This window comes from Anoplophora glabripennis, unplaced genomic scaffold (genome assembly GCF_000390285.2).
Source record: "Anoplophora glabripennis isolate ALB-LARVAE unplaced genomic scaffold, Agla_2.0 scaffold19, whole genome shotgun sequence".
Classification (NCBI taxonomy): Eukaryota; Metazoa; Arthropoda; class Insecta; order Coleoptera; family Cerambycidae; genus Anoplophora; species Anoplophora glabripennis.
This window is the reverse complement of record NW_019416327.1, coordinates 1,003,321-1,030,603: the sequence shown is the minus strand read 5'-3', so window position 1 is coordinate 1,030,603 and position 27,283 is coordinate 1,003,321. Positions and strand designations below refer to the sequence as shown.

General features: G+C 31.7%; 2 protein-coding genes across 2 annotated transcripts in view; one reads left to right on the top strand and one right to left on the bottom strand.

The window, feature by feature from the left end:
• LOC108914845 (chromatin assembly factor 1 subunit A) overlaps positions 1 to 19,703 on the bottom strand; it is a 76,610-nt gene extending 56,907 nt beyond the window's left edge. Inside the window, exons 1-2 of the mRNA XM_018720758.1 lie at positions 19,372 to 19,703; positions 18,655 to 18,836 (exon numbers count right to left, since the gene is read on the bottom strand). Of these exons, the coding sequence (XP_018576274.1) occupies positions 18,655 to 18,836; positions 19,372 to 19,491 (302 nt within the window). The 5' untranslated portion in view covers positions 19,492 to 19,703. The remainder of the gene's footprint in view (positions 1 to 18,654; positions 18,837 to 19,371) is intronic.
• A 1,078-nt stretch (positions 19,704 to 20,781) lies between these two features.
• Positions 20,782 to 27,283, top strand: part of LOC108914831 (progestin and adipoQ receptor family member 4) — a 20,470-nt gene continuing 13,968 nt past the window's right edge. Inside the window, exon 1 of the mRNA XM_018720732.2 lies at positions 20,782 to 21,095. Coding sequence (XP_018576248.1) covers positions 20,852 to 21,095 — 244 coding nt within the window. The 5' untranslated portion in view covers positions 20,782 to 20,851. The remainder of the gene's footprint in view (positions 21,096 to 27,283) is intronic.

Sequence of the window (27,283 nt, the reverse complement as noted above, 5' to 3'; positions counted from 1 at the left end):
TGCGTAGTACAAAATTAGATTTACGATGCTGTTAAAATATCAATGTTAAAAAAAAACTCGCCGTGAAGTATTTTTAGAAACTGTGAATCTTAATAGCGCAATTTTCATAAATAATTACCGAACACACACGTATATCGGCTTTTATTAATATGCCACACATTCTTCCTTAATTGTCGAAAATTCCTAATAAAGGAATGGTGTGTTAAAAAATATTTATTTACGTGGTGGAAGAGTTTAAAGACACGTATTTAATAGAATGGAAATTTTTTCCTAAAATATCTCCCGGAAATCAATAATTGACACGCCCGAGAGAATTTTTCGCACAAAGTTGCGCTGAGTTCCGAGGGGGAATTCAATTTCTTCTCTCTCTTTCTCTCTTCATCCAATACAAATATTCTAATTTAATTGTATTTAAGAGTTTAAAGTGACTATATTTTGTTCATTTTTTCTTTTACCAAAACCCTAACAGCAAAAAACCGATTTATTCCATCAATCAGACGAACTGTTGCAAAACAGATACAATAAATTAATAGGTGGGTTTCGTATATTCCGCTTGCTAACCATGTAGTCTATTTTAAATGACTGAAGATTTATGGCTTGAGATTATGTCATCTGGTTTGCTTCATTTTGACATAAAAACCTTCCCACTACCGCCATATAATTAATCAAGTGCTATTACATTCTTTACCAAATTTATTCTTTTGTATTTTATAATTTCCTAAGATCGTACATAGGAGTAGTTGCTGTGGGATAGATACATTATTTCAAAACCGTACAACGCAATGGCATTTTGTACTAACGTTTCAATTGGTTGCCGTGAACAAAAACTGATCCATAAGTTGAGAAGGAGACGTAGGCAGCTCGATTTCAGCCTCCCCTTCAAATTCTTAAATTCTGAACGGGTGCCAAATGCATCGAACGCCATAAGCCATAACATTAGTTATAAATGGCCGGCGTTTTAATATAGGTAAGCAATTACATAAGAGAAAAATACTATGACGGAGATGCATTCTAATCATCCTAAACACAAACGAAATCTGAAAATAGTCTTTAATTTGCATTTTTTTTCCTGCGAAATAAAGATAGTTCCTTTTTCGTATACTTTCACTAGGAAAGAGATACTCTTGTAATTACCAGAAATAACAGTAATTTTTCATCTACTGACATTCCAAGAATTTCCGACTACAAAATACTTCTCAGTTTACTTAAATGTTTATTATACCGACAAATGCTTGTAAACTATGCCATGATACTTCTGAAATAAACCTGGATTCCACGTTTACGTATTTTTAATTAGAAACTAAATGCTAAGTATTAACATCTGCTAAGCTTAAATAGTAGTTTACAGAAATGAACTGTTACACCACTTTGTGAAAAAAAACGCAGCTCTCTGGGTATACAGTTTCGATGAATCGTGACAAGTTTACATTTCGTAAAAAGGTAATTATTTTTACGTTTCCATGCCAGATCTTGCACTACAGTTAAAAATTTTCGTTCAATATTAATGGTGCCTCATGAAGGTTAACGGACAAAATTTTTGACAACCACGTCAAGTTGTTTATTCCGAATAATCTACAGCGTGTCCCAGAATATGGGGGCAAGCTCCGGATTTATATTGGGGACGTTAAAATAACATGAAATAAAATGAAAATCGATTTTTTTAAAATAACTTTTAAAATGTTTTGTGTAATTTAGTTATTTTTATAAAAATACAAATGTAAATAAAATTGGCATTTTTTAGATAGGCACAGAAAGAATGTAAATTTTATGTTTATTTCTCTTTAGGGATATAATAAAAATCAGAAAGTCTCTCGAAAACGGTTCAATTTATCGATATCAACAAAGAGTGCCTTTTTAGATTAAGGTTCAAGCTTTTATAGGTGTACGCCTGTTTAATGCTTTGCCATTGAATGTAAGAGGTCTGAATCTTGAACAGTTTAGAAGAAGAATCAAATTATTTTTTATTGAGAAGCGCTTTCTATGACATCGAACAGTTTTTTGAGAGTGATTTTAATTTAATTTAGTTTATCACTTGCCGGTCGTTTGCCATATATATATATATATTTAGTTATGAATTATTATAAATAAATATAAATAAAATAAAAATTAGCTATCTAAAAATATTACTTTTATATTTTTATCGTAAAGGGTGTAAAAAAAAGACTTTACTTGAGCTACAGCTAGTCCGTCTCTGGCAAACCAAAAGGGCCAAATTGTTTTCATAGGTCAATTTTTAAGGAGTCTTATTTGTTGTCCATCGTATTAAAAAAATAATTAAATAAGTTATTAAAAAAATCGATTTTCCAGGGGCATCTTTTAGGGGACACCATGTATGCAAGGATAATTGGCAATAAAAGGAACAGTGGAAAATTGAGCAGAAACATGCAACAATATGTTGTTTGTACTGGTGGTAAAATGCTATTGATACATCTAGGCTGCCCATTGATTTATTATTCTGTAATAAACAATCTTCCAATTAAAATCAGTTATCAGTTTTAACCCAAGGGCAATTGATAATAGACCAGACAATTTAATCAGTTTTCGAAAGCAGTTTGTTTGCCAACATCTCGACGGCGGAGGCTGTTGACTAAAAACAACATGCTTGAGGAATTTGTGATTTAATTATAAGGCATTTATTAACGCATGGGGGTTACTCAGCAAGATTTTAAAAAAGATGAAAAATATATAAAACGTACGTTCCAAAGCAAACAGAACTTTTAAAAAATATATATTTCTAGTGAAGTCATCTATAGGCAATTATATGCGCAAGAAAGGTAGATACTTCATTGATGTACTGTCAAAATTTCATGACATTTGGACGAATAGAAGCGGAGGTATTGCGTCTGAAATAGTATATTTGCGGGATTGGTACAAAAATGAGCATCGAACAATGAGCTAATATTAAGTTTTGTTTTGCACTTGGTAAAACTTTTACCGAAACGTTTCAATTAAAGAACCAAGTTTATGGTGAGTCGTAGGGTTATCAGATCTATTTCACAAACCCGGAGAAATGACATATTAACCTGGAGCCTGAAGATGTACCATCAAAGCCCGAAAACCGGAGATCTGACAACAATAGGTGAGTGGTATACGCGGTTTAAAAACGGTCGCGTCGAGAGGTCATAAATGGATCAATACGATGGCCAACTGAAACCCGGGATCACCGAAGATTCTATCAAAAATGTGCGTGAATTCATCAAAGATCAGCCAAAATCCTCATTGAAATTAATGAATTGGAATTAAGTATCTCAAAAACATCAATTTATTATAGTATTTTGGCCGAATATTTGGGCGACCGAAAAGTGTGTGGTTTGTTCTGCACAAGTTTCTTATCGACTAAAAATTGCTCAGATTTCAACATTCGAAGGACATCATCAAGAAGGGGCAAAAAGGACAAAAACTTCCTTTATGACATTGTGACTGGCGACGAAACGTGGTGTTTTCAATATGATCCAAAAATCAAGCGCCAAATTGCCGATTGGAAGGCGTCAGACGAGCCAAAACCCAAAAAATCTCCTTTGAAGAAGTTAAAAGTGAAGGCAATGTTGATTTACTTTTACGATTCTAAGGGCATTGTCCACAAAGAGTTCGTTCCATTGGGCCAAACTGGCACAATTCTATCTAGGCGTGGTGCATCGTATTCGGAAAAATATCGCGCAGAAGTTGGCGTTTGTTACACGATAATGCGCCATCTCATCGATCGACAAATGTGACTTCTAGTTTTCGCCTGATTTGGCACCGTGCGACGTTTACCTTTTCGAAAAAATGCATTTGCCGATTAAAGGAACGCGTATTGAAGACGCAGAAGCCATCCAAAAGGCTTGTACCAACATGCTGAAAAAATTATTTAGGTACTAGAATTTAGTTTCCCTTAACAGGAAACAAATTACATTCTATTATTTGATAGTTCAAACAACCTATCAATGATTCATAACATCGCAATTTATAGTAATAATATAGGATGTCCATTAATTATCCTGGCAAAGTTCACAACTAGATTTATTGTCCAAACAAGGAAAAAGTACGGACATACTTCCTAAGGAAGTATTCAATATCTCCTAAACAAGTAATGGATGATTTCTGGTGCATTTCGTTACCGAAGAAATAATTTATTAGGTAACAATATCAATTCAATAACTTTTAACGAGTCTCCGAAAAGATCAAATACCAATAACAACTAGCCAATTCATAAATCCATTCTGCCATTTTCCTCAAGATGGAAATTTCACATTGTTTCGGAAAGTAAAAAAACAATTATTATAGGTTATCATAGTTAGTTTGTAATAGAGTGAAAGAGTACAAGAAATATAATCTGAAATTAACAACAAACTATTGGATATTATTAATTGGGAACATTAAAATCAAAATAAAAACAAATTCTCATTAGAAGCCAATGAACTTCAATCATACATTTTATGTATCGTTTAAAATTAATATGAAAGTAAAACTTGCACTGCTTCTACTGCACAAAATAAAAAATAATTTCTAATAAAATAATTCATTCGTCATATTATGTCATTAATACTAAACTGAGAATGAACATGAGATTTCTTATTGAGTTAAGTTATGGAAAGGATAATAGATGAAGTCCAACAAAAGCAACTTCCTTTAATAAAAAAAAATATACATTTCCTAATTTCACAATAATACTAGAAAACAAATTAGCGACACCCATCAGTGCTAACCAATTAGCAAATTATATTCTAAACCGATTTTTCTCGAGAAGGGATCGAGATACTGAAATGAAACAATACATAATTAATGGAAAACTGATTGCTCTTTCAGGTTTTGAATCAAGTTTCATGTTAGACACACAGGGTAAAAAGTTAACTAACTAAACTAAATTTTTGGTAATATTGGTCGTAAGTGGCGCCCTCTATGAGCAACGCTGAAACTGCAACACGCATCTTATTCGTCGCCTAAAAAAATATAGTTTCACAAATTTTCGGATAAGGCATGTTTCACGTGTAGTATCTTCAGATTTCAGATTTCCCATTGTTAATGAATCACCCTGTATATTCCTACAAGTTTAAAGGCACCTTCAAGGGGTTGTAGCTCTTTCAGCATTTTTTTCCAGCGTACGTTTATTCGAAGTTTTTCTTCTTATTTTTTATGTGACGCCTCGTATAAAACTATAATTTATATTGAAAACGAAGTTCTTTATTTGTTCGTTCCATTTTCGTGACTTTTTTTATAATCCAGATCATTCAGTATTAGTGATCATTACGAAAAGGTACATATTCAGAAAACCTATTTCATGTTTTTGAGAACAGAAACATATTACATTGTTCTATATTTGTTCTGCTGAAAGGCGTGAATGTGGAGGTGTCGCTAGAGAAAATGTTTAGCATTCTTTTCATAACTATGATTAATGGTAACTGTACATTTAAAACTCCACCATATTAATACATTAAATGTTTACTTAACAGCAACAAACGACTATGCCTAAATGGCCATTAATCCTCAAACTGCACACATGGTGCAGTACTACCTTATTGCAAAGACGAAGGTACATTTTAATGAAATTCCTTTGTCTTCCAAAACTTGCCGATTGGAAAATAGAAGTGCAATTTCTTTTTCCCGATACAATAATTGATACCCTTGACAAAAATCCTTTTCGCCATCACACTCTCAGCGTCTGCAGCTCGTAGAAAGGTTACGGTGCACCGCCCGCGCCTTGTGTATCGCTTCTGCCCACTTGCCCACATCTTTTAGGCGGGTACCACGCCGCGGCGGTATTTTTTTCGATTGTGTACCAACGCGCGGCTCGGCAACGGCCTTGCCTTGTTTGTGAGGGCCGCTGGCGCGGCGGGTCGTTTGCCCCAACGGGACGGCCGATGCACCTAGTGTGCACTGCTCCTACGCGCGTGCCACCCCTGGTTTTCGCTTTAAACCTATTGTCGGAACTGTTACGAATGTTCTCCTTGTGACCATTGTCGTTTTGCAGCGATATTTCCAGTCACACAGAACAAAAGGCTTCCTCGCAGTATAGTCTTGAGTACTCTTTTTTTGCTTCAGGTTATCGACGAAAATTGAAAATGATTTTAATTTTCATTCATTTGTGGCAGATATTAGCAGGTCGCTCTCTGTTAGCCAGCTTGAGTGTATTGAAGGCTACTGACAATGAGTAGCATTGACCATTACATATACCGGGTGTCCCATTTTAAAAAATACACGTGAATATCTCTTAAGGGCTTAATGAAACAAAATTTCAAATAAAATTTGTAGGGTTTTGAGGGGGATATCTAATGGTGACCTTGACCATGACCTTCACGGTCAAGTTGATTTTTTCATATGGAAACACACACTTTTGACAATAGAAATGAAAAGAGCAGACAATTTTACATCCGACCATGAACTTCAACTTTAAGGTCATTTTAGTTTTTGTTGCAAAATTCTGCTTTTGAGACCAGAAATGAGAAGAGCGGACCATTTCACGTCCATCTATGACATTGACCTTCACGGTCATTTCAAGGTCAAGTAAATTTTTCAAATAGAAACCGGTATCTTTCAAAATAGAAAGTGCGGAGAATTTTGCTTCCGAATATAACCTTGATCATGACCTTCAGTTTCAAAAGTCATTTGAAGGTCATTTTAGTATTTTGCAGGCAAAACTTTAAACTTGTACATATTTTTCTTTTTGATGTGAGGCTCGCCATAATTTTCCAAAATACCCATTAACCCTTTGCGGCATGCATTTTTTATTCAAATGTTTTTGAACTCAGACTAGCTAAGAATTTAGTAATAGTTAAATCCGATACGGCGGATCCAATATGTCGAACACTCGGCTCGACCTTGAGTTTTAATGTACGTTGATGCATTTTCAAAGTGTTAATCCATATGAATATTAAAAATGTTTACCAAAAATTGGTCGGCCATATTGGATTTGAATATTTTCAAATTCTAACTTCATATTCGCGATCAGCGCCCTCGAAAACCCCCGAGCACACTATTCGGCAAGACGGAAATGAATTTTGCAACAAAAAACTAAAATGACCTTCAAATGCCCTTGAAGGTCATGATCAAGGTCATAGTCGGATGTAAAATTTTCTGCTCTTTTCATTTCTGGTGTCAAAAATATGTTTCCATTTGAAAAAATCTACTTGACCTTGAAGGTCATGGTCAAGGTCACCATTAGATGTTCCCCTCAAAACTCTACAACTTTTATTTGAAAAATTTGTTCATTAATCCCTTAAGAGATATTCACGTGAATTTTTTAAAATGGGACACCCGGTATAATACACTTTATTTGTTATTTATATCTCACCATAAACATGACTTACTCCTGTATAAATTAAGAAACGCAATTTGCATGTTCTTATTAATGTTTTCGTAGAACGAACATACACTTCGATTTAGTTACGACGTAAAATGCCAACGAAAAAAGCCGTAGGATCAAATGTTTTTAATATTTGACAACTTTTCTCTCAGTATACCAATCACCGCTATTTACTCTAATAGTTTAATGCCCCTTATGCGAATGAGTCAGCCATAAGAGGTTTTATTTACTGAAATGGTTAACGTATTGCTAAACAGTGGCGTAGGAAGTTGTACAGTTATGAAAATCCAATTTCATATTAGTGATGGCATCACCTAGTACCAACTACATAGTAGACAGTATAACCGACTGTTTCTACTACTACTAAATAAAGGACAATGAACTGTCGGTCGTACATTTTGCGCACCTATTTATTTATTTATATTCTGTTAAAATGAAATCACCAAAATTTAACGCCTGCTCATGAAACAGAAATAGCTGAAGCACAATGGACGACGACAATGATGAAATAATTACCGGTGCACTTCCTGATTTCGATTTCATTTGCCCCAATTGCGGAGATATTTTTAGATTCTATAGAAAATTAAGAACAAACTGTTATTACGCATTTTTATATTTTGCGTGTTTTCAACTCATGATCCAAATCAGTTTCTTCACATTTTGAAATTATTTTTAATTATAACGGGTGTTCCTTATCTTATCCATTCTATGTAGGCTTTGACCCTGTAGAATGAGTGATGGTAACTGAAAAAAATTTCGCCCTTGAATGAATTGTACAAAGGCTGTATGTAGAATAATCCCTTTAAAGAAACAAAAAAATTAAAATTTTTTCAACAAGGTGGCTATGGGTTCCAACTATCCTATTTTTTTTGCCATTTTGTATAAACGTGAATCATTAATGGCTAAAAAATATACCAAATATTTAAATAGAGAATGACCGTAATTAAAAATTTTGCATCAAAATGCAAACTAGCTTTTGAACTATCTGTGAGAATTTATTTTTAGTATACACCATATGTCATTGAAAGCCAACATATTCTTGAAGTTTGAATTACAATATTCCAGGACCGTATTCAGGAAATTCTTATTCTTTTGTGACCGTATACAAAAATTCACCGTGTATATTATTTCTACTATATTACCCAGCATAATGCAAATAAGGTTCATTCATTTAACATCCTATTCCCCACACTTTTTTTACTTTTGTATTTAGAAAAAAAAATGGTACGGGTCAAAGACGGAATTTTCAGTCAAATACATATAAAGGCACAATTTGTCATGAAACACACTGTATATTTGTTTATATGCCATTAATTATTTCGTGAGAACCTAATTGCACACGTTTAAATACATCCCTAATTTATCTCAGAACATGCAAGAATCAATCAACGATAATTAAGTACGAATTACGGTAAGTTTCTACGCTTTGAAGACTTGCTACGACTCCGTCGTGGAATCTTCAAATGTAAATTACAAATTCTCTAACTAATCTCAATTATATCTGACCAATTTGCGTGCTGAACGTTAACAAACAGTTAAATAAGTCTTGTGTAAATAATTTCAAGAATCATAAAGGTAACTTTAGATGTAGCGTTTATCCGCGCGTTAAATATTGCGTACATCGTTGCACGATTCAAAAGACGTGCCATTTTCATATTGCATCAGAAAAATTACCTAAGTTACAATATGGTACGCCAAAAGTAAAAAGGAGTTTCATTATTCTACTCCAATTTACTAAAATTTTAGATAGTAGTATTTATAGAATATAAACGGCAATTTCGTTTCAACGAGAAATAGATATCTAAACTTTGCCGAGGGATTGATCAGGTTCAACATAATCCTTTACCGGAAAAGCAAATTCATAACTATTTTATCTGACTTGATTCCATTCGCTAGGGATAATCCTTAATGACGTAAACGTGTAGCCGTAGATTTACAGAAGGGTTTAATAACGGATTTTTTTATTGAAAAAAATAATGCTTGACAAAATTAATAATTTAATAAGGATATTATTACCTCAAATAATGTCACTTTCTGTCAACAAGTATCATGAACCTAGGAAAGTACAAGTACTTACTTTTCTATTATTAAACAGTTCCTATGGTAAGAAATTTTAAAAAATAGTTGGCGTAGATATTGGAGAAAAATACATATATACATTTCAACTTCAATTTCAACTTACAACTGGTGAAAAAACGAGATAGTTGTTTATAAAACAACATGATTTATACTTTACCGGGTAAATACTTTTTAAAGGATTTGTAACTTCTCAATCTCTTTCAACCGAACGTTCATTGTGTTTTCAAATGTCGTCACTGTCCGTGAATAATCTTGGCAAGACTGCCGATTTTATTTTTATGTCATTTTTTCCAGAATCTATGATTCGTCCATTTTCCACGTTTGCCGCCTACGCAGCTCTAATAAATTTGGAAAACCAGACAGAAAAGCGGCTCCGATAAAATATTTATCAATATCACAACTAGTCTTATACGGGAGGTTTCATAAATTGTAGAGGGCCATTGTCATAACCTCCTTATATTTTTTACTTTTCTCAGTATTTTTTATTTTTCTTCAGTAAAAATGGTAAACTCGGAAGGTTTAGGAATTTTTTTTTGGGAGCAAAATTTATAAAAAACAATTGATTTGTATTTCGAAGACATAAACTAAACTTTATTTTTTTAAATGGAAACCCATGAAAACCCATTTTTTCGGTTGTTCTCATTTCTCTGATTACAATGATACATAGATTCTGTCAAAAAAGTATCCGGAATTTGTCATTTAAAAATTCCTAGCCGTAAAGTAGATTTAAATTTATATTTTGGTGTAAAGTTGGTAGCACTCTGACGTGAAGTTTGAGTACGATCTGTCAAGTAGTTTGTATTCGTTATTAATTTTTTAGTATGAATAATGTTATTGAACAAAGAGTACACCCAAAATTTTTTGCTACCAATGGAATCTCTTGTGCTGAATCATTGAAAATATTGAGAAATATAGGGTGTCCCATAATATGTGGGCAATCTCTCGGATTTATACAGGGAACGTTAAAATGACATGACAAGTCCCTATAAAAATTTTCCCTAGAGCCCCCCCTACGGATATACAGGTCCCTAAAAGACGCCCCTGAAAATAGATTTTTTTTTAATAACCTTTAAAATACTTTGTGTAATTTAATTCTTTTTTAATACGATGAACAACAGATAAGACTCCTTAAAAATTGACCCATGAAAACAATTTGGCTTATTTGGCTTGCCAGGAACGGACTAGCGATAGCACCATAATGTCCATTTTTTTACACCCTTTATGATAAAGGCACAACATTTTTAGATAGCATGAACCTTACACCAAAAAAGATACTTTGTTGATATCGATAAAATGAACCGTTTTCGAGAAAAAACTATTTCTGTTTAATATGATTTTTTTTTTACATCCATAAAGAGAAATAAACCGATATTTGCATTCTGTGCCTATCTAATAAAATGCTACTATTATTTACATTTGTTTTTTTATTATAATTAAATTACAGTGTTTTAAAAGTTATTAAAAGAAATTTTTTTATAAGAACTTGTAATTTTATGTAATCAGGTAATTTTAACGTCTCCTGTATAAATTCGAGAGATTGCCCACATATTTTGGGACACCCTGTATTTGCATAGTGGAGCAACGTATTTTGGTTATATGGTTTTGGTTTTTTTAATCTATTTGTGTTAATTTATTTTTGGTGTACAACATACTGAAGGTTTAGACTTTAGACTTTTGATGTCAGAACTAAATCTAGGACGGTATTGGAAAAATCACACGATTTCTAAAGAGTTCACTGTGTATATTTTCTCAAGTGTTTCATGCGCTTTGTTGAACATTTTCGTATGTCTGGCTAATATTAATGCTATCACGATTTCTTATTGTATTTTAAGAAAATTTGAAAAAAATCATAGTTCCAAAGAGAGCATTTTAAATCATCATTTAACAGTTTTCCCTGCATACTTTTTTATTTGTAAACATTTTCTCAATTCTCGACTTTTGAATTAACAATGAAATTCTGGTAATATATTTTTTTAATCAGCTTTTCAATACTTTAGAAATGAGAACAGTTGGGTTAAAATTTAAAAAAAAAAAACAAAACTCTGATCAATGCGTAGTCGTCTAGAGCAAGGGTCGGCAACTGGCGGACCGCGGTCCAGATCCGGACCGTGGAAGGTAAAATAATGGACTCCCAAAAATTTTTTGAAAGTATAAATTACTCAATTAAATTATTTAAAAAATTGTTTTCTATTGATAATAATACGTTTGAGTGCCACCCTTATCATTTCTACTACAATTGCGTAATTGATTTGAGTTCTTAATGGTTAGTAGGTAGATTAAATTTGTGAGTGCAAATTAAAATAAAAAATTACTAACGAATGTGAGTTTTTTTGTGGACTTCGTTAAAAATTTTCAAAAGTATCCGGACCCCACCTAAAATTACTTGTCGACCCCTGGTCTAGAGCGTCCTACTCTGCCATTACCTCGTGTAGAGTTCTCCACGAAACACCCTGTATAACTATTGCGTCTCTCAGTTACAAACAATTACACTGTTCTAAAAATTGAGAAGTTAATTTTGGGCGCGCACAGGTACGATGGCAATGACAAATGATAAAAATCCATTTCTGCAAGAAGTATCACATCAGATATCCTTCAAGGTTACACAAGTCATGTAACTCCATCAACAACAAAGCTAACCGATTCCCATATATTGTACTGACGTAATATGTTGCTGGCCATTTAAAACAAATTCGAGGTGTCGAAAGAAAAATCTTCCCACGTCTCTAACAGTAAACATTGACTTTTATAGAAAATGAACTAAAAACCACATACTAATGACCTATCGCTGTGTCTTGGGTTGCACTAATTTTAATAAAGCTTTCTACGCTGTTCCGTTGCTAAATTAAAATTCGAAGAAGGTTCAAGTTATCGGTATAAACAATGTATTATTTTGTCGCATAAAACTACTCCGCTAGCATACAAAACCGAAAAAAAGAGCGTACTTTCTACGTTGAAGCGTCTGCTCTTAGAACGGTTGTAAAATTTGTTGTTAGTCGCACAAATAAGTGATTTACAGTCCATTTTATTCTCGTCTAATTAATATACATACCTTACCTATAAGCGATTATCTGAAAAGATACTCTCGCTTAAATTTCTCTTAACGCAATTTAACTGCCTGTGGACTATAGAAACGTGCCAAAGAGGGTAGTTTGAAAAACTAAGCCATCAAAATGGAAAGTAACTTTTATACAAGAGATCCATGATAGAGATAGGAGATCTACCAGCTATTTACATATCTACCAAGTGAATTTGTTTACTATAATCCATGAATCATGCGTGAATGTGAGAATTTGTTAGTGAAATTATGTAATGAGTACATTAAATTTATTAAGAATCTAAAATTTTATAGCAAAATGCTGCTTTCGTAGACTCAAGTCTAGTGGAATCTTGCTTTACATTAATTTCTGTTATTCGTATTCGCATCAACGGTTTCTAAATCAAGTCTATTATAAATTATTTCATTCTAAAGCCTTGCCGCAAAAAATACTGAGGCAACAGTTATTCCACTTTCATTCAAAAACAACACAACGATTTTTAATTGCAAAAACTGTAAACTATACCATATCGAATCCAGGATGAGGTAACAAACTTTTCAAGTCAAATCAATCGCAAGGAACGTTGCGGCAACAGAAAAAATGTCGCCAAAATTCTAGTTATATCAAAAAATAAAATCATTGGAAACATTTACTTTACTAACCAACAATTTAAACATAGTTATGTGAGTCAGTTTCAACTTTTTATTGAATAACAAATTTGTTCTAAATTTGGATACACTTTGGTAGTCTAAAAAAAAATGTATGTCATTGTTACATCGAAAGCGTTACAGAAATTACCATTCCCGGGTCATGCTTTATGTACAAATTTGTTAGTACATTCTGCCTGTGATGTTCCATATTTAAAGTAATATATCGTTTTTATGTTCACGGAGGAATCGTGCCAAGGTCCGGTAAATGCGAGCAGCAGGTTGCGATTGTTTTTTTCAAAATGAGAAGTAGGCTAAAGGTGTAGAGGCGTCCAAAGTTGCATGCAAATGCATCGTTTTGCAACTGCATTTTTTATTTCATAACGGACTTATTGATTTCCTGTCACTTATGTAACGGCTGAGCAATCATGAACAATATGAGGAAAACTGTCAGTTTACATAAAAATTCGAAAACATATGCGCGAAATAATGCGGAAAGAAACCGAGTTTGGCGTTGATTTTCAAATGCGCAAAAGAGGGAAGGCTTGGTTTCTCCTGAAAGGCATACTGCTTTTTAAAACATCGTCTAACTCTTCTACACAACGACGATAATTGGACAATGCGTACAATATGCGAATTAATAATTTGCATCTTACGCTTGTCCTTGTATCCAAAATGTTATGTTTATCGGATGATTTTGATATACTTGGAACTTTCACCAGCATTGCAGCAGTGCACGATACTTAATCATTACCGACTATAACACAGATTGCAGTAATTCACAAAAATTCGAAACAAAGTAAAAATTTTCCTAGGACGTTTTTGGAATCCACCTCAAAAACTAGGCAATCAAAAACTAAAACGATAACAAATAAAATCAGAATCACATGGGCTGTTTTCTTGTAATTAAAAAATATCACACATTTTAACTTTTAACGCCCCATAACTAGAAAAACGAATTGCTCTCGGCCTTTTTGTTATGTAGAATTGGCAATTAAAATTTAGCTAAGCAGTTTAGTTACACTCTGCACAAAAAACGATTATTGTTCCGTTTAAAGAATATCATTTAACAGTAAGCAGTACATGAATTTTATGCGAAATTTGGAATTTCGTTCAAGAAATTTGTTTACAAATTTAAACAGTTGTAAATAAGTACATATTTCTATTATTTTTTATTTCTTCAGCAAAATCTTTATTCATTCGTTCATTAAATTGTATCAGCTAGTTCTAATCACATGCAGATTTAAACTGACAAAACAATGGGCAATATTACTCGTCGAAATATATATTTTAATTATTCTAAAAAGGAATATACAGGACGTATCTAAATAACACCGAAAAATTGTAAGGGGTGATTCTTTGCTGAAAATTAATAGGGGTCTTTGGCTCCACCAAAAATTTTAAAAAAATTGTTTTTCTTTTTTATTTTCCATTAAGTATATCAAACTAAAGAAACCAAACTTGGTGAACATTATCTGTCAAAAAAACTGCACTTTTTGAAATTTTTTCAATCCTGAAGTATTTTTGTAAGGGGTTGAAATAATCAACGCCCAAGGGGCGTAACTTTTCACGGGGGAGATTTTTAAAAAAATTTTATACTAAAAGACCCCTATTAATTTTCATCAGAGAATCGCGCCTTACATTTTTTCGGTGTTATTTAGATACACCCTGTGTACATCTTTTACAAAACGAGGTTACTTTTATTGTCTGCAAAATGCATATTTAAATGTGTACACATTATTAATTATTTAATTACTTACATTTTTTTAGACTACAAGAAACAGGAAAGTTTAAATAAATTCTTTTTACGTAAAACAAAATTATTTTTTAAGAGTACGTGAAAAAAGTGATATTTTATTCAATGTTATACAAACATAAAATACCTACTAAAGGAATAATAAAAAACAAAGAATGCCAAAATAATGTGGGATAATGATATCTGCACTAAAAGCTTCAGAATTAGAAATTTCCACAATTATTTTGACAATTTTATAATGTATTATTATGTTATTAAGTGGGCAGTGCTAACAATGACCAATAGTAGCGCCTAGTCCCTTAAATGTAAATCTACAGCTATAATCACCACGAAACGCAAATGCAACATCTCATTCTATTGAGGAATTTAAGCTGAAATTCCCGATGTCTATCGGTATCGTGGAATCGATTGTGTATTTGTCTTTAGAGTAGCTAGAGAGTTCTAATATGTAAACCTCCACAAACTAGGTACGTCATACAATGCGATAATTCGAAATGAAATATTTTCTTTTTATTGCACAAATTCATTAAACGTAGGTTGAAGTATTTTACGCAAATCTTAAAAAAATATATAAAAAAGAAAATGAGAAACAATCTTACTACTTGGGTTAATTATTAAAACCCGATTTTTCGGATGCCTTAAAAAATTTGAAATAAAGATGTTACAAATACAACCGTATTGATAATGTAAGTTACAGCTGTGACGTCATTTCAGTGGGCAAGAAGTCGGATTTCTACACGACCCCACTTCAGCGTGGCTTTTGTCTTATTTTAGCGCGATGAGTTTTTTTTCATGATTCACGGTGAAATATTTTAGTTTTCAGTTTTGACTGACTTGTTATTTACATCAGTCAACAGAACTTTAATTACATACAACTTTGTTGTGTTTATATTCCACTCGGACTTTCGGATTCTGAACAATTCATACGCAATGGGATAAGTTGCTTTTAACCACCAAAATAATGTCTCATCAACTGCTAGCGTCCTATTTCTGATTACCTCTTAACACAATTACCATGAACACAGCTGAATTAATGAGGTTAACCTGGCTTTCCTTAGGTTGAATTTTACAATTTTACTCTAGCGCCTATATTAAGTTTCACGTTTCGTATACTAACCCACGCTTTTAATATCGGTCAAAAGGTACACCTTTGAAATATAAAATATTTAGCCTTCAACACACTANGATCTATTTTATATGTATGTAATATATACAGATTGACTGACGCGCCCTCTGCAGATCAGTATGGTGAACTATGGCGCGTGTATTTTGCCATAAAATGCGCCAATTCGAAGCCTTACCTAAAAATTTGTTACAGGTCCCTATAATCATATAATAGCTATTTCTGACTTTATACACGGTTATCTTTACGAAGCCCGAAGGAGGGCTTCGTATTAACCTAGTGGGCTTCATAATATCGGATGAATCTGTCTTTTTCGGCTTCGTAATGATGCGTAATATGTCTATATATATATATATATTCTTACAAACTTAAATGTTTCTTCACATTTTTCTGATTGCTTGTTCGTAAAGTAATTATGCGAAAATCTCGTTCTCGTTTAGTAAATACTAATTATTTATTGCAAATTCATACGCCCAAACATACTTGAATTAAAAGTAGTTTATTTATAAACCTCATTTACTGAACGGTACCGCCATCTGTAGTCTATTGCGTGAAGTTTTTAAAATGAAATAATCCATTTATCAAATCATACATTTAAAAAGGAATTGTAAGGAGAAATATTTATTTTACACGATTATATAAAACGCGAAATTAATAATTGCTGGCACAATTTTATTTTGTAATAATGTATTATGTCAGAAGTCAAAAATACCTAGCTATCAAAAACTAACAATTTTTTTTTTCGATAACATATAGACAAATAGAAAATATTGAACAAATCATTTACTTGTCAAAATGACAAACTGTAGGAACAATATTCCAGTACAATAAATTAGTCTTTGAGGTATTCACATAACTGACTAATCTACACAGCATATTTTGTTTATTCACCATTTAATTATGACCAAAGCTCAAGATAGACTAACAGTAGTTTATTTCATTTAATAAACATTAGTTTAATAATATGCAAAATGTAATAGCAAGTTTATACGAAAATTTTATTTTCCCGTAATATATTAGGTATTTCAGAGTTAAAAATAGGATTGAGAACACACATTCGATTAATTGGACAGATAAAGGCAAAAAATTATTAAACAAACTGTCAAAATGACCAACTATTGGAATGTAATATTCCAAAATAACAAATTAATAGTTTTTTTAAAGATATTTGCATAACTATCCGATTTATTTTAATTTGTATATTCACCATTCAAATGTAGCCTGCTTCTCATAATCTCATACAGGTAGATATATTGATTTCTATTTTAAATTTATATTTGAGCCAATATTTAATAAATAAATATTTACTGAATTTTATGTTCAACTGATTATAAAGTAATAATAATTTTTATTATTGCACAATTTTTATATAGATGGAAATGTTCAAGTCAAAATTTTATATTGTGTAATTTTTCGAGACGTGTAAGTCATTTTTAACTTCAATCAATATAATTTTTTATGAGGGAAAAACACAAATTGAAGAATTTGAAAACAAAACATACTAAATCGATTGCGTTTAAAAGGATAGCACAGTCTTATAAATGATTACAAGCCATGTGACCACCGCGCTTAGGCAACCCAACATTGCATGGCTGGTACTGTCAGCTAAAAAGTCCTAAATTTTAGCGTCATCAATAATAATTATTCGTTTACAATGAACAATGACAAACTGTTGTGTCTACACTTGAGACAATGTGATCGCTGATTGGCTTAATAAAGTCTCGTGGAAAATTACATCAATCTCCAGCCGGTGAAACAGAATGTTGTGTTTTAATGTAATCTTGATGTTACTGTTTTAATTTTTTGCGAACGTGAAGGAAATAAAATTACTGGTCACATGGCTTGTAATCATTTAAAACTAAACTCAATTAATAGTTTCATAGAAGTGGACTACAAATAAGTTTTAAAAATAATTTTTGCTTTAAAATTCTTAACCAATGATAATGAAATAACGCTAAAACAATATTTACCTTTTCAATTCGCAATTTAAGAGAACAAGTTTTTAACCTCATAAATTATGTTTATTTAATTTTCCAAAATTCAATCAAATTATTAAAAATTTCCAGTGTCCAGTTAAATATTCAATTATATTTTCTATACGAGTATGACTACAGTGAAATGCTTCTGACGTAATAAAGACCACTGATTAAAAATGGCTTAAAAAAAAAATTAAAGCATGTAATGAACTAAAAAAAAGTATATGACTTAAAACCGATTCAATTATTAAGACCATCTGAATTTTTCCCAAGTTTAGGTACCCCAAAATAGTTATTAGATTTGAAATAGAAACCTGAGTAGGTCTCTACTTTTTGTGTCTAAACTCAATTATCGATAACAGTGATATATAAAAAAGTAGGATGTAATGTATGCATTTTTATAAACCAATAATTATTTATATTAATATGTATGTGTTTCATAAAACTAAGGTCACAAAATCATTGCGTGGTGTAATAAAAATCCTTGAATTTTGTGTGAAGCAAAAGTATAACATAACATGACAAACATTTTAATTTCTGATAAACATCTGAAAGAATTGTGATAAAAGTTTACGGAAATTCAAGAAGAAAAGGAGGGAAACTCAGGAATAATGTAAAAAATATGTAAATGATAATACAGTAAACATTTTTCTACATAATTGCTTTCATAATTACTTATACCGTAATTACTGCGATAAATAAAATATAAAGTGTTTACCTGCTCAAACTTCCCATAATATAGAAAAATTTTTTACTCACCTAACAGATCTCTTATGTGGTGGGCTATCATACGATTCTATCTTTCTGCGCTTTCCATCCCTGTCTTTATCACGGGAATCATTCTTCTTGTGTTTCTCATCACGTTCATGGGTTCGATCACGAGAAGGTGACTTAGACCTAGATTTGGATCGAGAGTGATGTCTCTTCCTAGATCTGGGCATCTAGAATAAATATGTTAACGTTAGTAAAGTAAGAATTATTACCTGGAACTCACAGTACATCATAGTTACAGTGTATTTTGTATATTCGAGAGTAGTCAGCTTGCCTATAGAAGTCTAAAACGGACATCTTGTCCTCTATACGCAAACAGATTTTACAATGAAAAATGTAGTGTTCAGGAAATTTGATGATTCTTTGAAGATAATTTATGTTTTGAACTTTTACACGTGAATTTTCAACTGTTTGAAGTCTAAATAGATTTATGCCAACCCTGATAGTCGACGTGATAATTTACAATGGTATCCATGAAAAAATAAATGTTGACGTTTATAAGGAATGTCATATTTATTAAATAACCATTATAAAATATATCTTCAAATTAGGAGAATATAATTCTAGAAAAATATTCTTACTGCTTTCCAGGAGGCAGCCATTTTCATTGTTTATGGCGCCAGAAAATTGGCGATATTTAACAGTATTGAGCCTTATAGGACGCGTACGCCAATTTAGTTTCTTATTTCAACAGAATATACTTACTCTGGGCTGTCTAATATGGTTTAATTTGGTCCAAATTAAATGAACAATATGTAAAACACAATTCCAAGTCCTCTCAGTAGAACCTTGAAATAATTCTGTAGCTACCGACAAGCCAAACATCGATCCAACCTATTGGTTGGACAGTGAAGTCGTTGACTTTTTATGCAATTTTAAAATCATGAAAGAAATGTATGAAATTTTTCCTTAAAGCTGATGCTGCTTGAATTACTTTACTCTTACATTTAACCACTTAACACATAACACACAATTTTATAAATACTTTTAATAAAATTAAAAGAGAAATTGGGAGAGAAATTTTTCTTGAGCGTTTATCGACTCAGCAAACGTTGAAGAAATCTACATTACCAGTAACTGCGTTAACTGCGCCTGCGCAAATAGGAAGTATTCCCCAGTTATGCTGCTGGTAGTTTTAAATAGTGTATAATTATTAGTTTTCTAAATTCCTGAGCGAATTAATACTTTGTGAACATTAAAGTAAAACATTGATTCATAAATGTTTCACGATTACGTTTATCGCGTTTGTTAAAAAAAATTAAGAGCTAAATTTGTTTCATTCAATCCAGAAAAATTTTATGCAACCAGTTTTACGTCTCCGTATATTTTATATTTTATATGCATCATTGGTAATTGAATTTATTCTACATCATCTATGAATATATTTTTAAAGCTTTAATTTAAAGTTATAATTTGAAAATTGGCATTTTATTTCTTCATCGATTTGATAAAAAGTTTTCCTATTAGTTATGTATCCTAATAGTAGGTATTTGTGTAAGTACTTTTCTATCAATTTGTCACTACATGTTTTCTAGATGTAAAGTTCAATTTTTGTTTGTAGAAATTATTTTAGATAGGTATTTAACTTATTTACTTATTTTTCGAATTTTTCAAGTTATTAGTTAGTTCTAAAATGTTTCAGTTCTTAGTTTCTGCACTTAAAATAGTTAATAGTTAATGTAACTCAATCAAAAAAGAATATGAATATTTAAAAAATTTCATGCAACGACGAAATAAGTACTCGGTAAGTAGGTATATGATTTGTTATCAACGGTGCAAACTTGTCCGGAAACCATTTAATCGGATACTATACATCATTTTTAGATTTAAAATTAAGATTGGAAATAGGAAAGTTATCATTGAAAGTATTTTATGTACAGTTATTTATCTTTTGTACTTTATCAGGTGCGAAATTTTGCCGATTTCTATTTCTAAAGAAACGTTTCCGTGACGTTTTCCAAAATTTTCGCCTACCGCCAAATTCGGAAAAATCAATAGAGTGGCTTTAGTAACGCTTCTCGGCCAGGTGTGAGTTGCGCCGTTTCAGAAAATCGCGTGTGCACCCCGGAATAATGTCACCGTGTTAGTTCAGTCCGATCCAGTGAAACGCTTATCCGTTAGTGATGTCGAGGTGATGTTTTGAGCATGATGGTGGTGAATTTGGCGGGATTACCTCGAAAAAAGGATGACTGAGCCAGCCGACGACCTGCACCTCCGTCACAAGCCGAGCAAACAGGATAACTCCTTGGAACACGATGAGGAGAATAAAAATTACAAAAAATCCACACTGCTTCATTGGAGGGATATGCCCGAGCACTTACAGTTTAATCCCCACATCCTGACTGGGTACAGACCCCTAACTAACGCATGGGGGTGCGTGAACAGCATGTGGTATCTGCATAATGAGACGATTAACATTGTGACTCATGGTAGGACTTCCTATTTTTTTTTTTAATAAAGCTATTTACAAATATGAAAAATAACACTACATGGGTCCTTACGCAGCCAATTTAAATTATTGAACAAAATGCGACAGCTATGCATCTAGGAGTTACTTTGAACTTATTCGGAGTAGGTACATAAAACTGATAATTTCAATTTAATTAAATGTCTAGCAAACCGCCTTATTTCCTTTTTACAAAGATTGTACTATAAATTAAAACTACCTTATAAATCTAATAATAGTCAGTCATTGTCAATCTATTCATTCATTTCTCTGCACATTATGCACGTGACATTTTCAGTGTCATATATTTGGTAGATTAATATTAAAAATACTTTTCTAGTTTGAATTAAAATAAGACACTTACGTTTCTGTTAGTTAGTTACACTGGATGTATTTCAGTGAAGGCAAGGAGCGCAACACAAAATATGATAATTGGGACAAATATACTTTAGTCCACTGTTACTTCATTTGCAGTTACAGGGCGTTTCAATTTTTTAAATATTATTTCGAAAGATTTATGAAACTTGAGTTGGTGACTTAACCAAATAAATGTAAAAATTCTCTGAACTTGTATACTTACAATAATATTAAACAGTAGCAGAGATACCGGAAGACACCTTCACTAAGAGTACTAGAATGCTGAATATCATTTTGGAAATTTTGTAAGTTCATTTGATTCGCAGTAGCATTTCAAAGAAAAAAGAGCTGTTCTGTTTAGAACAATTAATTTTTAAGTTATTGTTTTTTTGTCTAATTGTAAAACAAAGTTACTATGTAGTTAAATTATGTATATTGTTTTGTTGTTAAGAACAAAAACAACCATAGGCGTACAAATGTACACCCTGTGTATCAGCTCTTTAAATAGAATAATCTGAATCTGAATTATAAAGTGATTGCTCATTTTTAGATATATCGTAATAGTTTACGTAATATTTAAGTTACTTACCTATCTTATTCCGAAATACAGACTACTTAGAAAATATCTATGACTGAAAGCCTTGTTGCAAGTCATAGGCACGTGCACCTGTTTGAAATTGACTAATCGTTTATTGACAAATGCTTATCGATAATTTCTAGATACTGATATACATATAATAAATAAAAATTCTCATAAATTTGTCCTTTTTAGATTGATGGATGAAATATTGTAGATAATTAGTCATATATTTATATAAAAAATTGTGCGCTTTTTTAGTATTCTATTTAATAATTTTTAAATACCTAATAATAGAATTAATGTAGTTTATAGGTAGTTTTTTTAATTTCGTTCACTTTATGCAGTTAAAAATACAAAAACGATAATATTTCGCTTCTACAGTGCTTTCATAAATGTTTACAAGCTACGTGACCGCCGAGCTAAGATAACCCAATATACGGTTGGTATTGATAAGGAAAAATCCCTAAATCTTGGCGTTACTAATATTAATGATTCGTTTACAATGAACAATGACAAACCCTTACGTCTACTCTCCAGATAATGCGATCGCTGATTGGTTGAATGATAGCTCATGAAAATTACATCAATCACAGCCTTTGAAACAGAATGTTGTGTTTTAATGTAGATAACCTCGATCTTTATTAATAATTTTTAATTTCACCGAAATTTAATGAGCTACATGAAGGAAATAAAATTGTTGTTCCAAACAATATTACTGATCACGTCGCTTATAATCATTTATAAGTATTTATATGTATGTATTTATTATGTATATGTATTTTAAAATATACCTAGACTGTTTCATATTTAGATAGCTTATGTTTGTTTCTTTTTTTGGGGTATGCTTATTCTCAGAATTGAACCTATTGGTCAGAACAATTAATTCTTGAAAAACTATCATCCTATAATGGGCAACATTTTACTTTTAAGGTCAGTGTCAAAAATGAAATTGTTTATAAATCTTTTGTCATATTTCTTAGAGCATATTGAAACTTTCTGATATCATCAGGGGTGCCAAATGCAGAAAGTCGATGCAATTTAAAAACTAGAAATTTTTAGGACCGCTGAACTGAAGTTATAAATAACATTTAATACATTATTGGGAACCATTTATATTGCCAAAAGATGACAGTTTGATACTTAAATATACTTTTGAACATTTTATTTTATACTTGATTTCAATATAAACTTCTGCAAGATAAGACAGAGGATGAGAGAAATATAAATTATAAGAATAGTAGAATAAATTTTTTTTAGAAATATTTTTAATAAAACCTTTTTAATACAAAAAAATATAAATAACTATAAAAATAAAGAAATTCAACGAAAATTAGGTAAAACATAATCTCGGATTTTTTGAAAATTTGTCGACCACTTTATTAATAAAATCTTCATGGTTGTCAAAAATAAGCTTTTTATGTATACTATATATATGTATAGGCCATTGAGATGATTTTGTACCATAGTATTTCAGCCAGGTTTTTATCCTTTTTTTTTAATTTAAAATTCCAGAGCTAAATTTTTAAAATATGGAAATGTATTACTTTTTAACACAAACTTTTTATTTTTAAACAAATATTTATACTAATTTATTAGAATTGTTTTAAAAAAAATAAAGTACTGTATTATTTTTCAAAATTAAAGTAAATAAAATATTTTATTGAAAATTTGCAATCTAATATTTTTTTAGCTTAAGAAAATTTGTGTACTTTTTGGAATTTCTAGAAATGAAATAGGTACTTCAAATATACAAAGCGTTGCAATATTTCGCCGACAAAATTCTACCAGACCAGAAATAAGAAAATGGGTTCATAGGTTCGCAAATATTTAATTTTTCAGATACAAGTATTCATTAATATGTATTTATGTCAGCTGGCCAATTTTTTTACATCCTTTATCAACACGATGATATCTGCTATATAGTTCTTCTAAAATGGATCTGTACCTACATGCATCGACTTTTAAATGCATAGTTCAATAGCTTTCACATCTATCTCTTATTTTAGATATGGATGATTAATATATTAACCTAAAATATTCTCAATATTATAAATATTAATACTAAGATGTCTACATTTTGACACACCCCATATCCGTACGACCTCAACAGATAAAGCCAAAAATAAATCATTTTAATTCATACACAAACAGTACAATAATTTATTAATGGATTTATATCTCGCGTTTGTGCTTTGGGCATATCTGGGTCACGCTCTAATTTAAATGGGCTTGCGAAAGTTAAAACAAAGCGAAATTTAGATTTGCAAATTGTTATTAATTTCGAGTAGTGTCACTTGTTTTGGCGTTCTAAAATAGTATAGACTCAAAACACGAAAACTATATCACAAATATGATTATTCAAGAAACAAAAGTATCCCTTTGGAACTGACTTTTATTAGAAAATGAAATTTCCCACTTTAATTTTTGTGCTACACCTTGTGTGTATAATTTTATTATATTGTTTAATCCCTTAGCTCAAATGTACTGCAGTGATATGCGTCGATATACTTATGCAACCTAGTTGGTCTCGACTCAGTGGCGGTTTCTAAATAGGGTCATTTGGTCAACGACCTCTAACATAAATATACGAAAATAAAGAAATATTCAATACATGGATATAAAAGACTAAAAGAGAAAAAAGTTAGGGTGCGGACATTGTCCTAGTACAAATCATCACGAAAGAGTTCAATTACGATAGTTGATCGTCGATTCTTGCCATATAACTTTTTTATGTGCAGTATCATTTGCAATGTTTTTATTAAGCATTTGAGTAGTCAAGTTCAATTACTATTCTAGTATGTTACAATTAATTTAATATCAGGTGGATGGTGGATGCTTTTCATTTCATAAACACCGACAAATGACAAATATGTAAAACCATTTAATCTAAGTTTAAATAGTGTTTAAAGTTTATGAATGGAATTTGTTTTATTTGTTTCTCTTCGTCTTATTAACTATTTTCTATGACTTTTTTTGAAATATCTACATTGTTATACTACAAAAAATAGTACTAGTAAAATTTTCTTATTTTCATTTTTCGACTTAGACCTCAGAAGTTAATTAATTGTATAATAATGATTGCACTTTCATTTCGTTTAATAGAAACTACAATTCATAATTTTTTTAACACGTATAAATAGCTAAATCTGAAGTATATAATTGAGTGATTTATAAACTTATGTGCTTGAAAATACGGTACCAATTCCGGACGGAAAATGATTGACTTTATTTCAAATTAATTTTCCATTAGATAATTTCGAACCCGTAATACGGACTCATTCGTTAGGAAAACCGTCGCCGTCGGTGGCATTTAATCAGGAAGTTGACTTAATTTTCTTTGTTCCGAAGTTTCCAGTAAAATGGGATAGAGTTACGCCACACCTAGGAATATTTATTAGCTATATTTCAGGAAGAATGATGCCTTTTGTTTCACCCTTCGACCGGTAGCTGCTGTCACCTGAAAAATAGTATAATTTAATCAAAGAAAGAGAGAAGGTTGTGCATTTTTATAGACCATATTTCAGTTTAAATGTCTCAACTGAGACTTAAAACACACATTGTTTCAAAATTCATAATAATTTTGTAATTAGATTAAAAGATTATATTAATTGACTAATTACTATTTAATTAATTAATTAACTAATTAATTAATTGATACTAATTACCTACTTAATATTATATAGGGTGGGTTATGAGGAAATGTACATACTTTAAGGATTTTCTGATAAAAATAAGTACAAAAGTTCACAACGTTCTCATGATACGTAAATGGTCCTTCAGGAAAAAAATATATATTTTTTTAATATTTCAAGAACGGGCAGAGTTTGGTAACTCGCAAACTTTTATACAGCAATACATACCACAATTTAGTACTCGAAACCAATGCTGATAATTATGCATTTCAATTGCGACCCAAAAAAATGAGCATGCGTACCCGCTGTTAAAATTTCCGGTTCAGTTCGTGATTTGAGTAGGCATCTTCAAGACATAACCTGTAGAAAGTTGTTTATGGGATTTCAATCTGACTGGAGCAGTAAATGATTGATAAAACATTTGAATTCATGATCGTTAGGTCGTAACCCCACAACCCCCTAACTTCATAACCCTGTAACCCCATAACCTCATGACCTAGAGTGAGCGAGATTGTATATCCACAAAACTCTTTGGAAACACATATCTCGTATATCAGGAGTTCGAAAATACATGATTGTGAGTCAGCAGGCTTCCATAACCTCATAACCCAATAACCCCATAACCCTATAAGCCTGGATGCGCGAGGATTTATAACAACGAAAATCTGAAGAATCGACTAGCTACTTTAGTTCTGTTGTAACTCTGTAATTTCTTAACCCGGGACATGCAGGCTTCTGTAGACCCATGATCTGGAATATACAGATTTCTGTTACAAAATCACCCAGGGTATTTTTACTTTGTATATACATCGAAAAAGCGCAGTAGCATTTGCTCGACTGTAATTCAGTGATCGTGAGTTTTTGCGATCAAAATTGTTCAAATAACGAGTTACGGGGTCATGGGGTCATGGGGTCATAGGGTCGTAGGGTCGTAGGGTTATGGTGCAATGAGATCATATGTTTTACTCTCAGGTCGGTTTCAAATCTCGAAAACCGCTTTCTAATGCAGTTTTCTGATGTTAGCGAACCGATCCTGGAATTCTGATTTTCGATTTGGGTTCAGCTAGTCCGAATATTATAGTTATATTAGTTTGATCCCATTTACGAAAAAAGTGAGTACTCAGTATTTGTTTCTATTTTAGTATAGTTCGTCGTTAGTTTCATAATAACCAGAGAGTGGACAATTTGTGTCTTTAACCTTGAACATAGATATGTCATTCATAAACCTAGATACATTATCCATGATGCAGTGGCGTGTCGGATATGCATCGGAAATTTACGTGATAATTCACGAAAATTCCACGGTACATACATTTTTAGGCGTTATAAAATATTTAGAAAATCAGAAATTGTATACTACATATTTATTAAATAAAGTTCGGTTAAAAATAGTGTCGTTCTTTTAATTGGAAATTAGGAGTCAATGTAACGAATACCCTCAGGCGACGCACATGATAGAATAGTCCAACTCACGCTCCATTCATAACAGGGCTGCAGTTTGAATTCTGACCAATAGGAATTCGATAAACGCAACCGATGTCGACGAACGGACTAGAGATGGGCGCGAGTGTCATTTCATTTCTTTAGAACTAAATTAACTTA